This window comes from Cladophialophora bantiana (genome assembly GCF_000835475.1).
Source record: "Cladophialophora bantiana CBS 173.52 unplaced genomic scaffold supercont1.1, whole genome shotgun sequence".
NCBI classification, from domain to species: domain Eukaryota; kingdom Fungi; phylum Ascomycota; class Eurotiomycetes; order Chaetothyriales; family Herpotrichiellaceae; genus Cladophialophora; species Cladophialophora bantiana.
This window is the reverse complement of record NW_015971575.1, coordinates 860,235-876,732: the sequence shown is the minus strand read 5'-3', so window position 1 is coordinate 876,732 and position 16,498 is coordinate 860,235. Positions and strand designations below refer to the sequence as shown.

The window sequence follows — 16,498 nt, the reverse complement described above, 5'->3', positions numbered from 1 at the left end:
TAGATGTGCAGGGATGTCAGATCAGACTCTGTATCTCGTTGGGCTCGTTACAAGACTCTGTCTTGAGTCGTGAAAGATGAAATCACTTCGTTATGAAAATCCCCGGCCTAATGCAAGCAGGTGCATTTAACTGGATGCTAGCGCCGCCTCCTGTCAAGTGGCCAGTGTCTCAGTCGGAAGAAGAACCCCAGACTACTTTATTGCCCCCTAGAGATCTGGTTAGAAGAGAGTGGATGGTAGACTTATACCCAAGTCGGGAACAAACCTAACCCTTGTTCCACGTCGTTCAGTCTCGTGCTACTACGACGCCTGAGATTTTTGATTTGGAAAAGATTGCCGGCCGCCCTTGAAGCCTCCGCGACGTGGCCAGGGAGAATGTTCTGCCTAGGCCAAACAATTCGGAAACCCCGCTTGATGAGTTGTAGGCTCTTCACAAATATGAGGGTGGCGACCAGGAACACCGCCAAAGCCCACATAAATGTTCCCCAGCCAGCGGAGTCTGGGACTATGCCATGTCCCATACTGAAGACACCCTGCCAAATGTTAGAGAGGATTTGCGTTTGCGATGCATACCGAAGTCCCTACTGCTACGAAGCCGAGAGGAAGATATGTAATTGTGACCCAAGTGAGCATGCTGATGTTTTCGTTCTGCTCCACACCGCGAACAGAGGAGATCTGCCAGTATCGGTCAGCAAGGTAAAAGAGAGCGAAAGATATACCTCACCCCTTCGCGAAGCTTTGCAACTTGGTCAATACGCTGTTTGATGACATTGTGCAGGTTCTCGAGCCTTTTGCGTCTCTTCTCAAAGTCTTCAACCACCCGCTCGACATTCCGCTTCATGTCTTTGTGACGGATATCGCGGCCCTTTCCGCGATCAGTTCATCCGCCTTGCACCAGAAGGGTGTGACTTACTCTTTTCAATTCAGAGTCCATCTTTTCTTTTGCTTGGTTGATCTCATCAAGTGCCCTTTCAAGTTTTTCGTCGAAAATTCGGAGCGCTTCGAATCCCCAAAGCATTTGCTTGAGTTTCTTCAAGGCAGCGTCTGACTTTCTCCACTCGAGGCCTTTCAACAACACTAACGGCTGGGGGAAGTTAGCTTCGGAAAAACCGTGGCATCGATGGATTACCAACATTCATGCCCATGATATGGTCCATCTGATCTGCAAATTTGTCGCATTCCTTCGAGAGGGACTCGCACATATGGCCCAGAAGTAGCAGAAATGCCAACACCCTCCCAGTGTATTGTTGGTGGATGAACATCTGCAATATATCCTTGATCTCGTTGCTGTATTCTTTGACCTCTGCCTCGTCAAACAATTCAGATATTACTGAGCATATCCAGAAACGCCCCATTCTGTCACCTGAGATGACAAGCGAGATCGACAGCTCACGAATTGTTGACAACCGATTATCGACTATATTCCTTTGGTCAGAAACGCTTTTGGGAGGGAATGTGGTGATGCGAGCCACGGGAGCCACTTCATTGGCGCTCTTGTTGGCCGCGCCTCGCGTTCCGAATGCGGGAAATGGATCCCAAAATCTCATCCTCGTCATCCAGCTTTGTTTCGCAGATTCATCGCGATCGTAATTGAGTCTTCTTTTTTTCTCGTTGTGTTCGAAATCGTCTTCCACGTCGCAAATCTTGCTCTCCAGATCATCCTGCAGGCGCCAAAGTGAAATTGTAACGGATGTGGTCCACATTACGCCCTCTCCGGTTGGTAGCTGATTCTCTGTGTTGACGAAATGAGAGAGCACACCTAGGTTGTCGTCAATAGCGTCAAGAGCATCGGTGTGCCACATGAAGATCATGGCTAGAATGATTTCTGGACAAATTCGTCTTACGAACCTGGTATTTTTGTCAGCGATGTCGGTCTGAACGATATGCATGGAGACTTGCAGTAGTCGGTATTTCGTTCCTAAGTCGACCAACTCAGGGCCACAGTTAGTGATAAGACTAGAGACCTGTGGAACTGGCTTACGCTGTCATTCAATACCTCAAAGACTTCTTTCTGATAGCTTTCGAGCCACTTCTTCCTGATGCAACTCCGTTCAAGGAATTGTCTGAAAGGTTTTGGGAATGTATCATAGCCTGGGTACAGCTTGTGCTGGCCTAGGAAGTAAAGGGTCAAAAGAGCAGATTCTTCCTGTTTGTTCATTTTGTCCTTCTGATCTTTTTTTGCCTCTTCACCTAGCCCAACCCAGGGTTTCTCATCGACCAGGTTCGCTCTTCCGATGCCAGCGGTTACTCCAATTTCAGGGGCGTCTCCGCCGTCAGCCTTGAGGGTGAAATCAAAGCAACTGAGGTGCCGGAGCTTCTGCGGTGGGATGATTTGCTTCATATTATCCAAAGTCCATAGGTGATGGACTGCCATGCCACTTTTCTCAAAAAAGCGCTCCAGCATCTCTTTAGAAATTGGCATGCTGATTTTGTCGAAAAATTTTTGGAGCGCAGCAGGATGGATGGATGGCATGGTTTCTCCGAAGAACTGTGTCATGTCTCCAGAACAGATATCCACTCCCTGACGTTGGAAGTACTTCTCGACCATTCCAAAATCGAGGTTGATGGCACTATCTTTAAAGTATTTTCCGATATGCGTTCGAACGGTGACGCTTTTCTGTTTCTGATCATACACCTGGGGGGTATCCTCTAAGGATTGGACAGCAGCATCAGCGTGATACAGCAGGCTCGGGCGCCTCTTCCTCCAGGAGTAGCCTACTATATCTTCGGCTGGAGGAAGTCTTTGACGAATGCATTCGGTAAGTGTCTGAATGGTTTCCTCAATCTTTGAAGGCTTGTCGGCAATCTTACGCTCGGCCTTGGCGAGTTGGCTAAAGGTGGCTTTTGCTGCATTATTTTCGGACATGAGTCCATCCAAGATCTTCCAAGATATGATACTGGACGTTTTCATATCCCACCACTGGGCCACAGTCTCGGGGTTACTCGCGTCGAAGTCCGCTGCGAATGTATAATCGGATAGCAAGAATTCCTTGCATGCCTCCATACATTCCTCAACAGAAGGTGCTACGTCAAGGTTCACTGGGACATGATGTTCGAGACAATTGGATTCCCAAGGTGCGGGTCGGGGCATTGATGATCGGATAGCGTGATTGTGAATTGCGTCCCATCGTCTGACCAAGGCTTTCCCAGGATTGAGTTCTTTCGTCTCCTGTCGACGTTTTATCAAATCTTGGGCATATTGGAGGCAGGATTCCCCTTGCAAGCCAAGAGCGCGCCTTTCGATCTGTATCTCTTTGCCCACGAGGGCAAGATTTGCCACGTCATGACTAAGGTGTTGATTGATCAGGCGGCCCTGTCCAAATAGCCGCAATGCCCTTTCGGCCCTGACTTGCCAGTGTTCAGCCCAGTCCTTATGCTTGGAACAGTCAACGCGAGAAGTAGAAGCACGATTGGTGGGATTCTCCTGTAATTTCTGAATGATTTTGTTGACCGAATGGCTGTGGTACCATCGAAGGAAACAGATGTGCGGATTCTCAAAACCTTCAGTACCAACCTGATTGTCGTTGTTTCCAATAGCGTCCAAGAAAGGTAGACTGTCCAGGACCATTGACCGTATATCTTCTCGCTCAAATATCTCGGAGCATTGAGCCCACATGTACCAGACGATCAATGCGCAGTACCATTGTTGGCTCTTTACCCGTGGCTCTTGACGAAGACGTTCAACCTTTCTGCTCTCGTCTTTTGTCATTAGCGCTTGCCATTGCTCTGAGGTAAGCTTGCAATTTCGACTGGACCGTGGAGCCGTGAGGATATCACAAGCCAGAATTCCTATCCACGGCTGTTGAAGGTTCGATCTGGAGATAACAGGCACAACGCTAAGAACCCATGAACAGACGCCTCGTAAATGCTCCAATAGGAAAGTTTGATAACCTAAGCGCATCTCCTCACAGGTTGGGTTTCGCTCGACGATTTCCTTTTGTTCTGTATTCAAACGCACAAATTGAGTGGCTTTTATGAGCACGCGTACCTGCCAGCTACTATTATCAGCATACTGATGTGAAGTGGCTTGTGGCATACGAAATAGGCATTGCTTACAAGAGACTTTCGAGGTCGACTACTTGCCGTGTGACAATATTTCCGATAAGAGCGATGTTGGTTTTGATTATCGAGCTCTCGCTCCGCTTCCGGACAAGATGAGAAAGCCCACTTCGAGAGCCAGGCAGTCGTAGCGTTGAATCCGTCCGACTGTCATTTGGAAAACTTGGATCAACTGAGGATACCTGGACAGGGGACAAATCTGCCGCTTTTGTTCCATCCCGCTTGTTTGAGACGGTGACCTCGTTCTGCATGGGAACGGACGATAGTCCTATAATGTTCTCCACTGTTCTGCCGATGACGTTGAGATCGAAAGCTCGAGGGCTTGGTGGCTGGTGTAGCATTTGTGACCAGAGTCGGTATGGGGCGTTCATTGAGTCTTTGGAATATCCGAGATAATCGCGGATGTCAGCAGATTTTATCACGTCCATTGGTTGAAAGTAAAGCGGTATCTTGCTGTCCACAAGGGAAAAGGAAGCAACGGCCGAAATGGGCTCAGTCCTAGTCCATTCAACATTGGTGACGGTATGAAGTCTCCACACTGCTGTAGCACCTCCTTTCTCATTGCTCTCTCCAAGTTGCTGTATCCTGGAGGGATTCGACAAATCGTGAGTCAACTCTGTGGGCTGTCCATTAACCCAGAGTCTCATTTCAAGCCTTCGTTGGTGACAAGCACTCTCACAAGCCATGACATAGCTCTTGACTCCCCTTGGGGGCTTACAAGGCGAGTAATTGTCGTAGAATGTCGCAGTTCGACCTGCAAATGTCGAAGCATCCCTGTCTTCGCAACAACATCCAATGTGGACGGTACCGCCAAGATCAAGGTCTAACCCCCTGTTTATTGCAGATTCTGGGATGGATCCATTACTCAGGGCAGACTCAGAGGTGGAAAAGGACTGAGGGGCCACCCGGAGGATTTGGTAAAGAGTTTTGTCCTTGATGAAAGAGCAAGCCGTAAAAGTTGCGAATACCACCGAGCCAAGTGAATCGACCCTTTTCACGAAGTTGAACCTCGTGTATGGCCACCTCAGGTTAACCATTCCTTGAGCAGGCGTGCGCTCGAGAACATATTCGGCCTCCTCTGGGATGAGCAGTTCTAATCCGAAAGTACCCTTTTGATTGCGTCTTTGCGCTCGGGCCAAGATTGCTTCCCCATTATCCGGAAAGTCACCACGAACGAATACAACGCCACATTGTTCGTCGGGAACTGTAAGCTGCAGAAGTTCGTGCCATACGGACAGGGACCCCGTAAAACCATCTCTACCGAAGTCTAAGGACTTGGACGGACGTAAGTAGTCAAACTCCATGAAGCAGCTCTCTACAGTCCATTAACCCTTGGAAGGACCATGTAGTAAGGTAATAACTCACCGCCGTCAACAGTGTCTAGCCATGCAAAGTCAACGTCGAGCCTATTCGAGATGATCAACTATTGTTTTCCAGACAATCTCATTTAGGACCCACTCATTCTCGGACGCCGAAGCACGGGCTGTTAGAATCTCTTGCTTGCTGCGACTCGACATAGCGGATACTTAGAAATTGCAGAAGAGAACGCATCGCAGCATCGGAATGTGAGGCAGCTTGGGCAGCTCAAACTCATCTTTCTTGTAGTAGATGACTTGGTGGCCTGATGATCCATCCGTGTGCTGCGCTGTTGATTAGCACCAGATTGATGCATGATCCTGCCCGTTCGAGCGAGCCCAAGAGTTCGTGGCTGCTCTTCCTGTGCAGAAGGAGTCGCCCACACGAACAAGGCCATCAGGATATGGGGAAGCTCCGCCAATGAGACATGGGGAGAATGCGTCTCGTATCCGGGGTTTGAGGCCCATATCATGATGACAAAATGCAAACGTTTCATGATTTAAAGCCTGACAGATCTGGGCAGCTAGATTCATCCATGTGCGCTTCAAGCGCTTTTACTTGTATGCCAAGGTCATGGACTCTCCGTTGATCCCCGAATGCGAGCTTCCAAGAAGCATTTTCCAAGGAGATGGGACAGTCAAGTTCGAGTTCAGATGCGCGCGTGGAGTGATTCCGCTTCGGTTTCCGTCTTGGCGAGTCGGGAATTCACACCACTGAAAGGTTGGGGATTTTTGTCTAGTCGGCCTTTGTCAAAGAAGAGCGGGCACTACGGGCCGGGGGCTCCAAGTAGACTCTACTTGGTACTTATATCGAGAGGGCGGGTGTACAAGCAAGCAACTGATGTTGTTGGTGGCACCGGGTGGTGCCGCGGGTGAGAGAGATCTGGTGGAAACTCTCGCTCCTAATGACTATTACTTGGTATTATCGACATCGTTGACGTTATTGCTTTAACCCAATACGGTATCGTCTTACCCATGAAGTCTCCCATACTAATGACCACCGATCTCTTAAATTTCAGCTCAAAAAAAATGAAACAACGAAACAATAAAAAAAGAAAATAAAGTAAAACAATTGTCCTTCTGCCGTGACATTACACCTATATTACTGATGTGACTCTGTTGAATGTCTGCACTCCAAAGGGAACTAGCTGGGTGGTTTCCGTTGCTCAGCTGTGTTGTACTATGTATGCAAGACAAAGTGCGGAAGCGTATTATTTTCTATCGAATCTAGAAGGCCGGATCTAGCTAGCTACTTGAAAGTTGAAACGTGCCCTGTCGCTACAAACTTAAACGACCTTTTGATTCCCCCCCTAATTCTGACATTTTGTTTGTTGAATTGACCCTAAGTTTTCGGATTGCCATGCCCGCGCCCGGAAAGGGAAAAGGGAAAGAGGTTCATGATCACCAAGGCCTTGAGGCATTGAACTGACGAGGCATAGGTCAATAGAACCATTGCGTTACCGATTCCGCACATAGGAGGACCTCGCAGAGTTCTTTAGAAGAAACCACAACGCACTCGTTGAGCGGAGACTGAGGCACCGAATGTGACAAATGTTTAGGGACGGAATCTGCGACTGGATGCACCAAGCGACCGCCCGGAACACACTCAGCCTCGGGACTTCGGAACTCCTGTGGTGGAAAAGTTAATCGACGTGGATGAACAAAATTGCTCAAGGACCGTACCAGATCTGCCGTCTCCATGACTGCAGCAGGCACCGCGTGGGTGTCAGAATTGAATATGCAGTTTTTGGCGTCGCTTACTCACAAAAGTTGAGTAGGGATGCGTGTTCAATTCAGGCACAACCTGGGTAGAAATTTCAGTCTCCAGGTCTTCAAAGTCGTCCTCTTTGAAGTATGCCAACTGCCGAGGCGACCATAGTCGACATCCAAAGCCACAACTCGACAAATCCTCCCACAACCCGCACGGATGTACCTCGTAATTACCTGCAAGATCTCCCAAATCCTTGCACTTTTCCTCGTAGCCATGTTGTTGGGTGTGCAAGCTCGAAAACTACGCCGGGACAGATAGTGTTTTGGGGAGCTTCGCGATAGACATATTTAACACGGGACCAGTCGAAGTTTTTGATGCGCTCGAAGAATTTTTCGACATCGGAATCTCCCTTGCATAGTTCTCTCAGTCGAAACGAGACCGAACCCGCGAGCTGTTTGACGAGACCTTCATGTAGCCGAGAGCGACCCTGGGGAAGGAGAAAGATCTGAGTCCGAGGGAACCATTCGTATCTGTAGTTCAATGTTCGCGTTGTTGACTTTGCTAGAAATGACTTGTACACTCGAGTTCCTTCTCCTAGGAGCGATTACCACGAAAATGTTTGTTTGAGATCGCTGGGCTCAACCGACCCCAGCGAAATTCGGGGCCCATCTTTATCACATGAAGATTGGTTCCTCGCGCCATCTTCTATCTCGCGAATAAGAAAGCATAGTGCAGAAGCCTTCGGAGAGAAGTCAAGAAGTCGATCCGCCGCGGTCTCCGCCTTTATGTCGTCACCGAGAAATCCTGTTCTCTTCGTCGGCACGGATGTTATGACCTGAAAGCGGCATTAGGCATTCTACGTAAGTAGATATATCGAGAGATAATTCAGATCTTTACCTTGACGATGTGGAGGGCTCCATCTTTATCTAAGCGAACAAACGATGATGCTGGAGCACCGCAAACGATGAGTATATGGGTCAAACGCCACATGACGAGTCACGTGATGTCCATTTTCGACCATTATGCCATTGAACTCATCACACCTATGACACTTGAAATACCTATGGCGGACGGACAATATACAGAGCTGGGGTGACCGCGAAGCAAACCATTCGACTACACGTCCTGCGCGTCGACGCGCATCGTGTGTCATGCGGGGTTCAAGTGCGGGGAGCATCTACAGTCTACGGCGGAGCAGACTATCAATGGTGGTCCTAGATGGCCTGTAGGATTTACCACGAATTTGTTGCCTCGTACCCAGTATGTGAGATGTTAATGTGGAAGGGACAAAGATCTCCGGTTCCGCTGCACACCTTTGACCACTCCTGAATAAAGAATTTCCCCAGACTCAAAGCCCAATTGGAATCTCTTGCAAGGGCGGAAGCGATGCCCGTTCGAAGCTGCATATCCACCGCTCCACTAGCAGCGGCTACCATCTTCGTTTTGCTTTCTTGATAAGCTATTGAGTCTCTGAAAAAATAATCAAGTATTACCCTATTCGCTCGAGATGGGAAAGATTTCTGATAGCTAGGTCAGGTACATGGCACGGAGGGGAAGGATGCTGGCTGTCTTGGAGAACATCCCTGCAAATGGCGAGGCGGAAAAGCCCTTTGGGCATCGGCACGGACAGTATTGGCTAGATCCAACTCCATACAGGTACTTAAACGATGTGCGGACTGCCAAGACCCATCGTCGCCCACTAGATGCTGGAGGACGTCACAGTCCGAGGCCAACAGAAGGCGATATTCAACACTAGTGTGTTCAGAGGCCTTTTTTTTTTTTTAAAGCTTCAGTGGTAATGCTTCGCAAGTCGAGAAGTGTCAGGAGAAGTCTTCTACGTACAAGTTTGACACGCAGGAGTGTACAACCGGCATTGGACAGTGATGCAGCATAAAATCAATTTCCATCCTTGAGTGGCTTCAAGGTTTGTCGCACGGGCCTGCGGCTTGCCGGGCTTGCCGGGCTCGTCGGGCCTTTTTGCTTCATGCTTGCCCTGCGTACGCGCCAGTGAATAGCGGTCACGATTGACCCGTCTTCTCTCCTCAAGTGAATGCATACAAATAAAGAAGTTTTGGCGGTCTTCTGGATCAGCTGTTTGACTTCCAGTTCTACTTTAATCATGGTGTGATGGCGATTCTCAGGACCGAAGCCACCAAGTGACTACGCTGGTGAGGCGACGCACTACACAGGCACGGGTGCGGAGATGCGAGCTAGTAGCCTGCTAGCCATCCTGTTGTCGTCACTGCGGAGCTGGGACACTCGGACCAATTTCCATTTCTCTGGGTGACTGCAGTCGACGGTTGTGGTGACATCGCAGACCTCTCCAAACGCGCCAGGAACAGGTTCACAAGGAGGCAGCGACGGTCGTACATGCTGGGGAGAATAATGTTGCGAGGTTCGTGTACCGTAGAGAGGAGAAGTCGATGATTGAGCACAGCATCATGACCGGAGTCGATACTTTACGACCCGAAGCAGGATTTTGGTGCTTGTGGGTGCTAGTGGGGGTCGAGATCTCTGCAGGCCGGAGTTCAGCTCGGATCGAACGGGGCTAGGGAGCTTTGGGCATAGAGGCACCGATCGCCACACTTATAACAGGCCCAGCGCCAGAGTTCCAGGTTGTGCCCGAGGAGCATTGGGCGGAACTGGGGAGAACGACTCGGCAGAGGAAGCCCGCAACAACCCAGCAGGGATAACCAGCTTGCCCGCTGTGGCTGAACCAGTGGCGGTCTAGTGGTTGAGTGGTTGAGTGGTCGAGTGGCCAAAGTGGTCTGCGACGAGATCGAGGTTCGGGGTGTTACAGTGGCTGCGGTTAAGGTTCAGCCTGCGCAACCAGAGGCACAAGAAGCTGCGTCGAAAGCGGACGTCTATTACCTACCCAAGTACGTCTGCATCTGCACGGACGAGCTGGCTAGGTCCCAGTTGGTCCCAGCTGGTCCCAGCTAGGAATTGTGACCAGCTTCCCAGCTTCATAGCTCTACCAGGAGCAACCTAATCACCAACCTCCCACTTCCTCTTCAATCCCGAGTCCCCAGCACAGGATTAATTCTGCGAAACTTGGTCCAGCTTCAGCCTGTCCTTCATCCCACTTCCTGACTGTATCTCGTACTCGAGACCTGGCTAGCTCCTGCAGAGCGGCGGTCCCTGTCACTCGTCACTGCCAACAGTCTCACTCCACTTCCGTCACTACTCCAACTGACCTTTCACTCGACCTTCACTTCCCGCCTCAAAAAGCTTCCCACTTCCACCTTCCAGCTCCGAACTCAAAACGACACTTCTCAATTCGCTCTGTGCCTTACCGTTCCCCTTTCCTCTCTCTACCATCTCTTCCTTGGACCTCGTCCTCTCTCTCAGCCCCCCAACGACTTACTCTCGACGTCGTCACGTATCGTGCATCCTCTTACTGATTGCACCCTTTACGTCGCCTAACTCTCAATTTCATCCACGGGTCAAGATACCCTCGTCTTCAAACATGAGGAGCTTCGCCATCGCCGCTGCTCTTGTCAGCGCGGCGCTCGCCCAGACACTCTCCAGCCTGCCACAATGCGGTGTAAGCATCTGGCCCCCCTCAAGCCGGTCCTCAGAACAGCGACTGACCTATGCTCCAGCAAGTCTGTTTCGGTAACATGCTCGCCCAAGCTGCTAACCTCGGCTGCCCCGATGTCAACGGATCGCCCGATGTCCTCTGTCTCTGCAGGAACGCCGATTTCAGCTATGGCCTCCATGATTGCTCCTCTGAAGCCTGCCCGGTGGGTACCGACATCTCACCGATTCTTACGTACGGGCAGAATTACTGCAGCTCGGGTGAGTGAATATGGACATCCTGCCCGGGTTTGGACAATGTACTGATGGTCGCTAGCTGCCGCTTCCGCATCTAGCGCCGGTAGCTCTGTTGGGTCTCTCTCGGGAACCTCTGCCTTGACTGTCGGTGGTGCGACCGCGACTGGCGCTAGTGGTGCGACTGCTACTGGCACTGGTACTCCTGCTGGAAGTGCTTCTGGCTCTGGTGCCTCGGGCACTGGCTCTGGTGCTGGCTCTGGTGCTTCTTCCACTCCAATTTCTACCGAGACGCTCTTTTCGACTCTTACTTCCGATGGCAGCGTTATCACCACCGCTCTTGGCACATCCACCATCTTTAGTGCAGTTGGTGCAGGTACGGGTGGCAGTGGTGGTGGCTCTTCGACTCCCATCTCGACTGAGACTCTGTTCTCCACGGGCACAAACAGTGCAGGCAGCACATTCACCACAGCCGTGGGCACATCCACCATCTTTAGCGCAGTTGGAGCTGGGGTCAGTAACATCGTCCCGTGAAAAATGTGTACCTGCTTCGCTAACGGATTGTAGTCCTCTGCTTCAAGTCGTGCGTCATCGGCTGCCTCTGGCGCAAGCGCTTCGGCCTCGTCTCTTTCGGCATCCCTTTCGTCCCAAATCTCATCAGCCTCCTCTGCCGCCTCTAGTGCTGCTTCGTCCGCCGAAGCTTCTGCTTCCTCGTTGGCCAGCTCAGCGTCTTCGCATCTGGCCAGTGCGACCAGCTCAGCCGCCTCAGGAGCTTCCTCTGCTGCAACATCGGCAGAATCTAGTGCGACAGGTGCGGCTATGCCAAGGGCAACAGTGGCGGTCAACGGTCTGGCTGGCATCGCAGGTCTTGCTGCTCTCATGATGCTGTGAATGAATCACACTTGAGCCACATTGGGCCGAGTAGGAGGGTTGACGAAATTTCCAATTTGTTTCCACATCCCTGTTGATACCCACATTCGAATAGCACGACTTGCATCATGGTTCCACAAGGCAGGGAAAAGGACAATCGACGGACAGAAACTCGGCGCGATTGGCTTGTTCATGGTCGCTGCAGCGCGCCTATTGATCCGTTAACGGATTTTACGGACCATCAAACGGTACCTTTTAGCACAAGCATGAAGATTCTGCTGCTGTAATAGGCCCGAAAGAACGGGCTGATAGCTAATACCCGACGCATTCAACACGAAACAGAGAGAGCTTTTCAGAAGTGGGTGTGTTGTGGTATTTAAGCTTAGTTTGGCGCTTCGCTGGTACAGTATTATCCGTGTGGTGACTCAGCCTCCCTTGCCCAGCCGACATATCCGAGCGGCCTTGCGGACAAGAGATAGCAAGGCTTGACTATGTACCGTTGCTGCATGTCGCGCTGGCTTGTGTTAAACCACCATGTCACAGCGACGGAAAGATTGTTGATTACCAACTCCCAGGGTTTTCCCTTCCTGAGGGGCTCTTGTATTGCTTGATGACAGGGTATCTGATTAATCACTACATTCGCATTAACTCAAAGCAATGCCATCCAATGCAATTCCAGTGCAATTCAGAGAGAACCAGCAGCAACCGGCAGCACAAATCATTCATTCCCAGTCCTCCTCGTCGCTCTCCTCGACCTTGGTGGGCGATCGGCCGAGGTCGTCTTTGGGGCTTCCCGGAGCACGGCTGTTGGCGCCGCTGACGAGATCGTAGCTTGCGTCGCTGTCTGCGACGGACTTCTCGTCGTGAGATCGACGGCCTTGGCCTTCGGGCTTCAGGTGCGGACAACTTGGGTCGGCCGAGGTCACCGCCGATGATGAGGGTGGCTGCTGGTGTATTGTGGTTGAGGAGTCGTTGGTGTTTTGAGCGACTAGCACTTTGGGCACTGCTTCTTCGTTCCGTAGCTGAGGGGTATTAGACGAGGTCCTCCCCTGCTCCTCGTCGTCCTCGCTGTCCTCGTCCCAGCCAACCTCCTCTGTTTCATGCGCAGATGCTGTAATAGATTGATCCGTTAGCAGAGAAGACTTCTCGCTGGAGAGCAATGAATGTCGCCCGGCCTCGAGAGTCATACCTTTGAGAAGTTCTTTCCTCTTTTCTTCTTGCGTCTCCACGACATGTCGCAGGAAATAGTACCTTGTCCAGAAGTCCTTGTATTCCACTTTCTCCGGCACAAGCTTCTCCATGGAGCTTCTCAACTCCCTATACTTGTCCAGGTCTTCGGCAATGCGTGCCGTCATCCTGTCGATATCAAAGCCCTTTCTGAAGTTGTCCCACTGATCACCCGCTCCACTTGGATCTTGAGTGAAGCTCGTCATTGTAGTGTGGATGACATGTAGCTGCGCGTCAAATCTGCTTGTATGGATGACTCTTTTGCCGGACGCAGGGTCTCTACTTTCGAAGAGCACCTCGCCAGCCTGGCGGTTTCCGGCCTCTTGGTCGTCCGGGGCTGTCACAGACACCGCATCTCGAAGGAAATTTCTGATATTGGTGCCGAACCTCAAGAGCGCCTCATCTGCAGCATCTTCTGCTCTCTGCACATCTCTCAACCTCTTTGCGGCCTCGGCTTTGAACCGCTCGAGGAAGGTCTCAGTCTCCTGGATTGCTTTGTTCTGCTCACTCTCCTTGTTGGTGCTAGGCGATTCTGTGTCCTCGTCTGTTTCTGAGGCATCCCCCCCCTTCTTCTGGTCGGCGCCGAAACCCAACCCCTTGACACCCTTCAGCCGCAAGGCTTCCATGTCGCTTGCCATTTCAGCAGCCTCCTTTTTGGCCTCCTCGTATAGACTTTCTCCTTGCTTTCTGACATTCCCCCAGAAGCCCCCTAGCTTGACTCCCCATTGTGAATTAGAAAATGCCTTGAAGGTCTCCTGGAACTCTGCTTGGAGACTCTGTCTAGGGGAGCTTGTTTTTGGTGTGGAGGTTTCGTTCGTGTTTGAGGTGTTATTCGTTGCAGGCGTAGGAGTAGTGGCACGGTCGCCGGGATTGTAAGCTTGCTCAGCAATATGATCGTATGCGAGATCCATGGTGGTGGGGAGTAATGGGAGTCAATGGGAGGATGTGGAGAGGGGCAAAACAGAGGCGCGGATCAACGAGGTTGCCCTGTTGCGAGGAAACGACCGTAGTTAGCGACAGTAAATTTAGGAAAAAGGGTTGGCTTGAGCTGTTGTACCAGGCGTCGTGGTTGACGAGATACGAGGCTTCAACATGCATGCGAGGTTGAAGGATGATCAGGGGATTCGACAATGAACCCAGGAAACCACGTGCTATGAAGGGGGATGATTAATCTGTCTGACGGGGCGTGGACAGAGAAACTGCACCAATTTCTGAGGAACTGGTTCTGTCAGACGTGCCAAATTTTTTCGAAACATCACCCCTCCACCATTCCCCTCTCCTTTGCCCCAGACACAGAATACATATTTGATCATGCCTCAGCAAGCTCATCGATAGGGGCTTTTGCTTGTGAAAAGTAAGTCTCTTCCCGGTTTGTCTAGTCTGTATTGCCACTGGCATCCCCAATACGATATACGGAAGGGCACAAGGTCGCATCCTCGACTCATCAGTCATCTAAAACCTTCTCGCAGATTTTATCCTGGCGCCTGATGGACTGCAGCATGAACTAAACCACTCTAATCATGGCAACGGACTACTTTTGGCCATCCACAGTGAGAGAGACCCATAAGAGGTTCCATCTGATACTGATCGACGAACAATTTGCGTTGCCCACGTTGCCTCATCAGCGCGCTAACCCGACCTGGTCACCATTTCGATCTCGGTTCGCGTATAGACGGATTCAATATGCGTGGACTGATGCCAACGCGTAAGGCGAGGGCAGTCTAGAGAAATATCCATATCACAGTTGTCATGTTCTGCGTCCCTGGTTGTCTATGCTCAGTTGCTTTCATATATATATATTTAGGTAGGATTTCTGCCTCCGCCTCAAAAGATGTCTGGTGCACCTCCTTCCCAACTCTTCCGCAAATACTTCAATCCACACTTGTCAAATAAGGATCGGATCTTTATCCCAGCTCCTCAACCGATTTCCATTGGAAAGCATGAATCGCCAGCAACGAAATGGGCCCCTAACTCGAGTGACTAAAGGACTTGGAGGTCTTATAGGCCTCGCGGCCGAGGCGCATACTCAACACAAGAACAGAGAGACAAGCACACTTGCAAAACGACTTGATGCCCCTGGCACGAACGCCAGCCCGGCAATTGGCACAGGAGACGGTGTTCGACATGAATCCCCGGAAATCGACGAGCAAGAGTCTTCTTCCAACGAAGAGGAGGATGCTTTCGCTATCGACTCTCTCCTCCCACCGTCGTACGACGAAGTAATCTCTCCCCAGTCCTCTAACGCAACTCCCTTCACAACGGTAAAGCCCCTCCCGTATCCCATAATCCTCCCTCAACGCCGTCCCCACCACTCCTCTCGAGGCTTCGTTCGAGCGTACGCACCCATACTCCAAACCCACAAAAACATCTCCCAGACCACCTTTCTCCAATTCCTCAAGAATTTCCAGCAGTCTTCACGCCCCTCTCCCGTGTTCCACGCAATCAACATCGGCGCTATGGCTGCAGGGTTTGCACCCAGCGCGATTGCTATCGCCGTGAGTATCAGTGTACAAGTTGGCGTGAGGCATGCCATGGCCGCCCAGGGGAGGCTGAGAACAAACACTTTCTTGGACAAGGCGAACAGGGAGATGTTTTGGCCCGTCGGACTGCATGCAATGATTACAACCTTTGCACCAGGTCAATCTGACCAGAGAGTTCTGGACGTCGATTCCGGATGCCCACTGCCCTCTTCACACGGAACAAACCGACATGGACTCGCAATCCCTCAATCCGCGCCACTGATCTTCCCCAGTATCGACCAAGAAGCAGATGGCGACGGCCAGCCTTCGCCGTCTTGGAAGCGGAGCTCCAAATTTGTCTCTTCGTACTTTGACAAACGCGCCCAGGCGGCTTATCCGTCCACCTACGCAGATGCGTTGGAGGCACAAAAATCAAACGGCCACCAGATCTTTGCCAGCCGCTACGGCGACCCAAATCATCCCGCCAACTCGGGAAGTCCCTTGGCCTTACTGACTGGCGGGATCATCAACCCAAGAGGTGATCGTGACGGACTCCTCTCGACAGCAAGACGCATGAGGCGATCAAGCTCTCACGGAGAGGAAGGGCTCCTGATGCGGCTCGCTCGGACCGCCTCGAGTGCGGCAAAAGGGGGCCAGCATAGACAGCTGTCCTATGACTCTGCTCCCCTCTCTCGGTCTCATTACCATCCCCGCGTATCGGAAGACAGTGCCTATTTACCGCGCCGCGAGAGCTCGCACCAGGCTCACCGTCACCGTCATCGCCATCGTTGCGAAAGTTCCTCGAGCCAGTATGATGAAAGTCGGGCCCGAGCTGCTGGTGGTGGGCTCAGGCAAGTTCTAAGACGAGCCACGACGATGCAGCAGGACATGCTGTACCTCGTCATCGCCGAGATCCCAGATTCAGTGAAAGAGGAAATATCACGTTCGCGAGGGGGTGATTAAATAATGTAGCTCGTATCAGCGATCGCTCGACCCATTGACACCGTTTCTAGAGAAGGTCTACTCCAACTTGTACTCCTCCC

General features: G+C 51.3%; 5 protein-coding genes across 5 annotated transcripts; 1 reads left to right on the top strand and 4 right to left on the bottom strand.

Moving 5' to 3' along the window:
• Positions 1–242: 242 nt before the first annotated feature.
• Z519_00314 (uncharacterized protein) lies at positions 243–5,363 on the bottom strand (the record flags this gene model as incomplete). The annotated part of the gene is made up of 7 exons (XM_016758073.1): positions 243–533; positions 574–675; positions 725–865; positions 914–1,084; positions 1,134–1,931; positions 1,982–3,995; positions 4,057–5,363. The coding sequence occupies 7 exons, from the start codon at positions 5,361–5,363 to the stop codon at positions 243–245; spliced, it is 4,824 nt and encodes a 1,607-aa protein (XP_016625322.1).
• A 5,197-nt stretch (positions 5,364–10,560) lies between these two features.
• Positions 10,561–10,847, bottom strand: Z519_00313 (uncharacterized protein; the record flags this gene model as incomplete). The annotated part of the gene is made up of 2 exons (XM_016758072.1): positions 10,561–10,657; positions 10,720–10,847. The coding sequence occupies 2 exons, from the start codon at positions 10,845–10,847 to the stop codon at positions 10,561–10,563; spliced, it is 225 nt and encodes a 74-aa protein (XP_016625321.1).
• Positions 10,848–10,886: 39 nt separating this feature from the next.
• Positions 10,887–11,780, bottom strand: Z519_00312 (uncharacterized protein; the record flags this gene model as incomplete). The annotated part of the gene is made up of 1 exon (XM_016758071.1): positions 10,887–11,780. One exon carries the CDS (start codon positions 11,778–11,780, stop codon positions 10,887–10,889), a length of 894 nt encoding a protein of 297 aa, XP_016625320.1.
• Positions 11,781–12,491: 711 nt separating this feature from the next.
• Z519_00311 (uncharacterized protein) lies at positions 12,492–13,907 on the bottom strand (the record flags this gene model as incomplete). Its single annotated transcript, XM_016758070.1, has 2 exons — positions 12,492–12,880; positions 12,959–13,907. 2 exons carry the CDS (start codon positions 13,905–13,907, stop codon positions 12,492–12,494), a joined length of 1,338 nt encoding a protein of 445 aa, XP_016625319.1.
• A 1,029-nt stretch (positions 13,908–14,936) lies between these two features.
• Positions 14,937–16,418, top strand: Z519_00310 (uncharacterized protein; the record flags this gene model as incomplete). Its single annotated transcript, XM_016758069.1, has 1 exon — positions 14,937–16,418. One exon carries the CDS (start codon positions 14,937–14,939, stop codon positions 16,416–16,418), a length of 1,482 nt encoding a protein of 493 aa, XP_016625318.1.
• Positions 16,419–16,498: the final 80 nt, after the last annotated feature.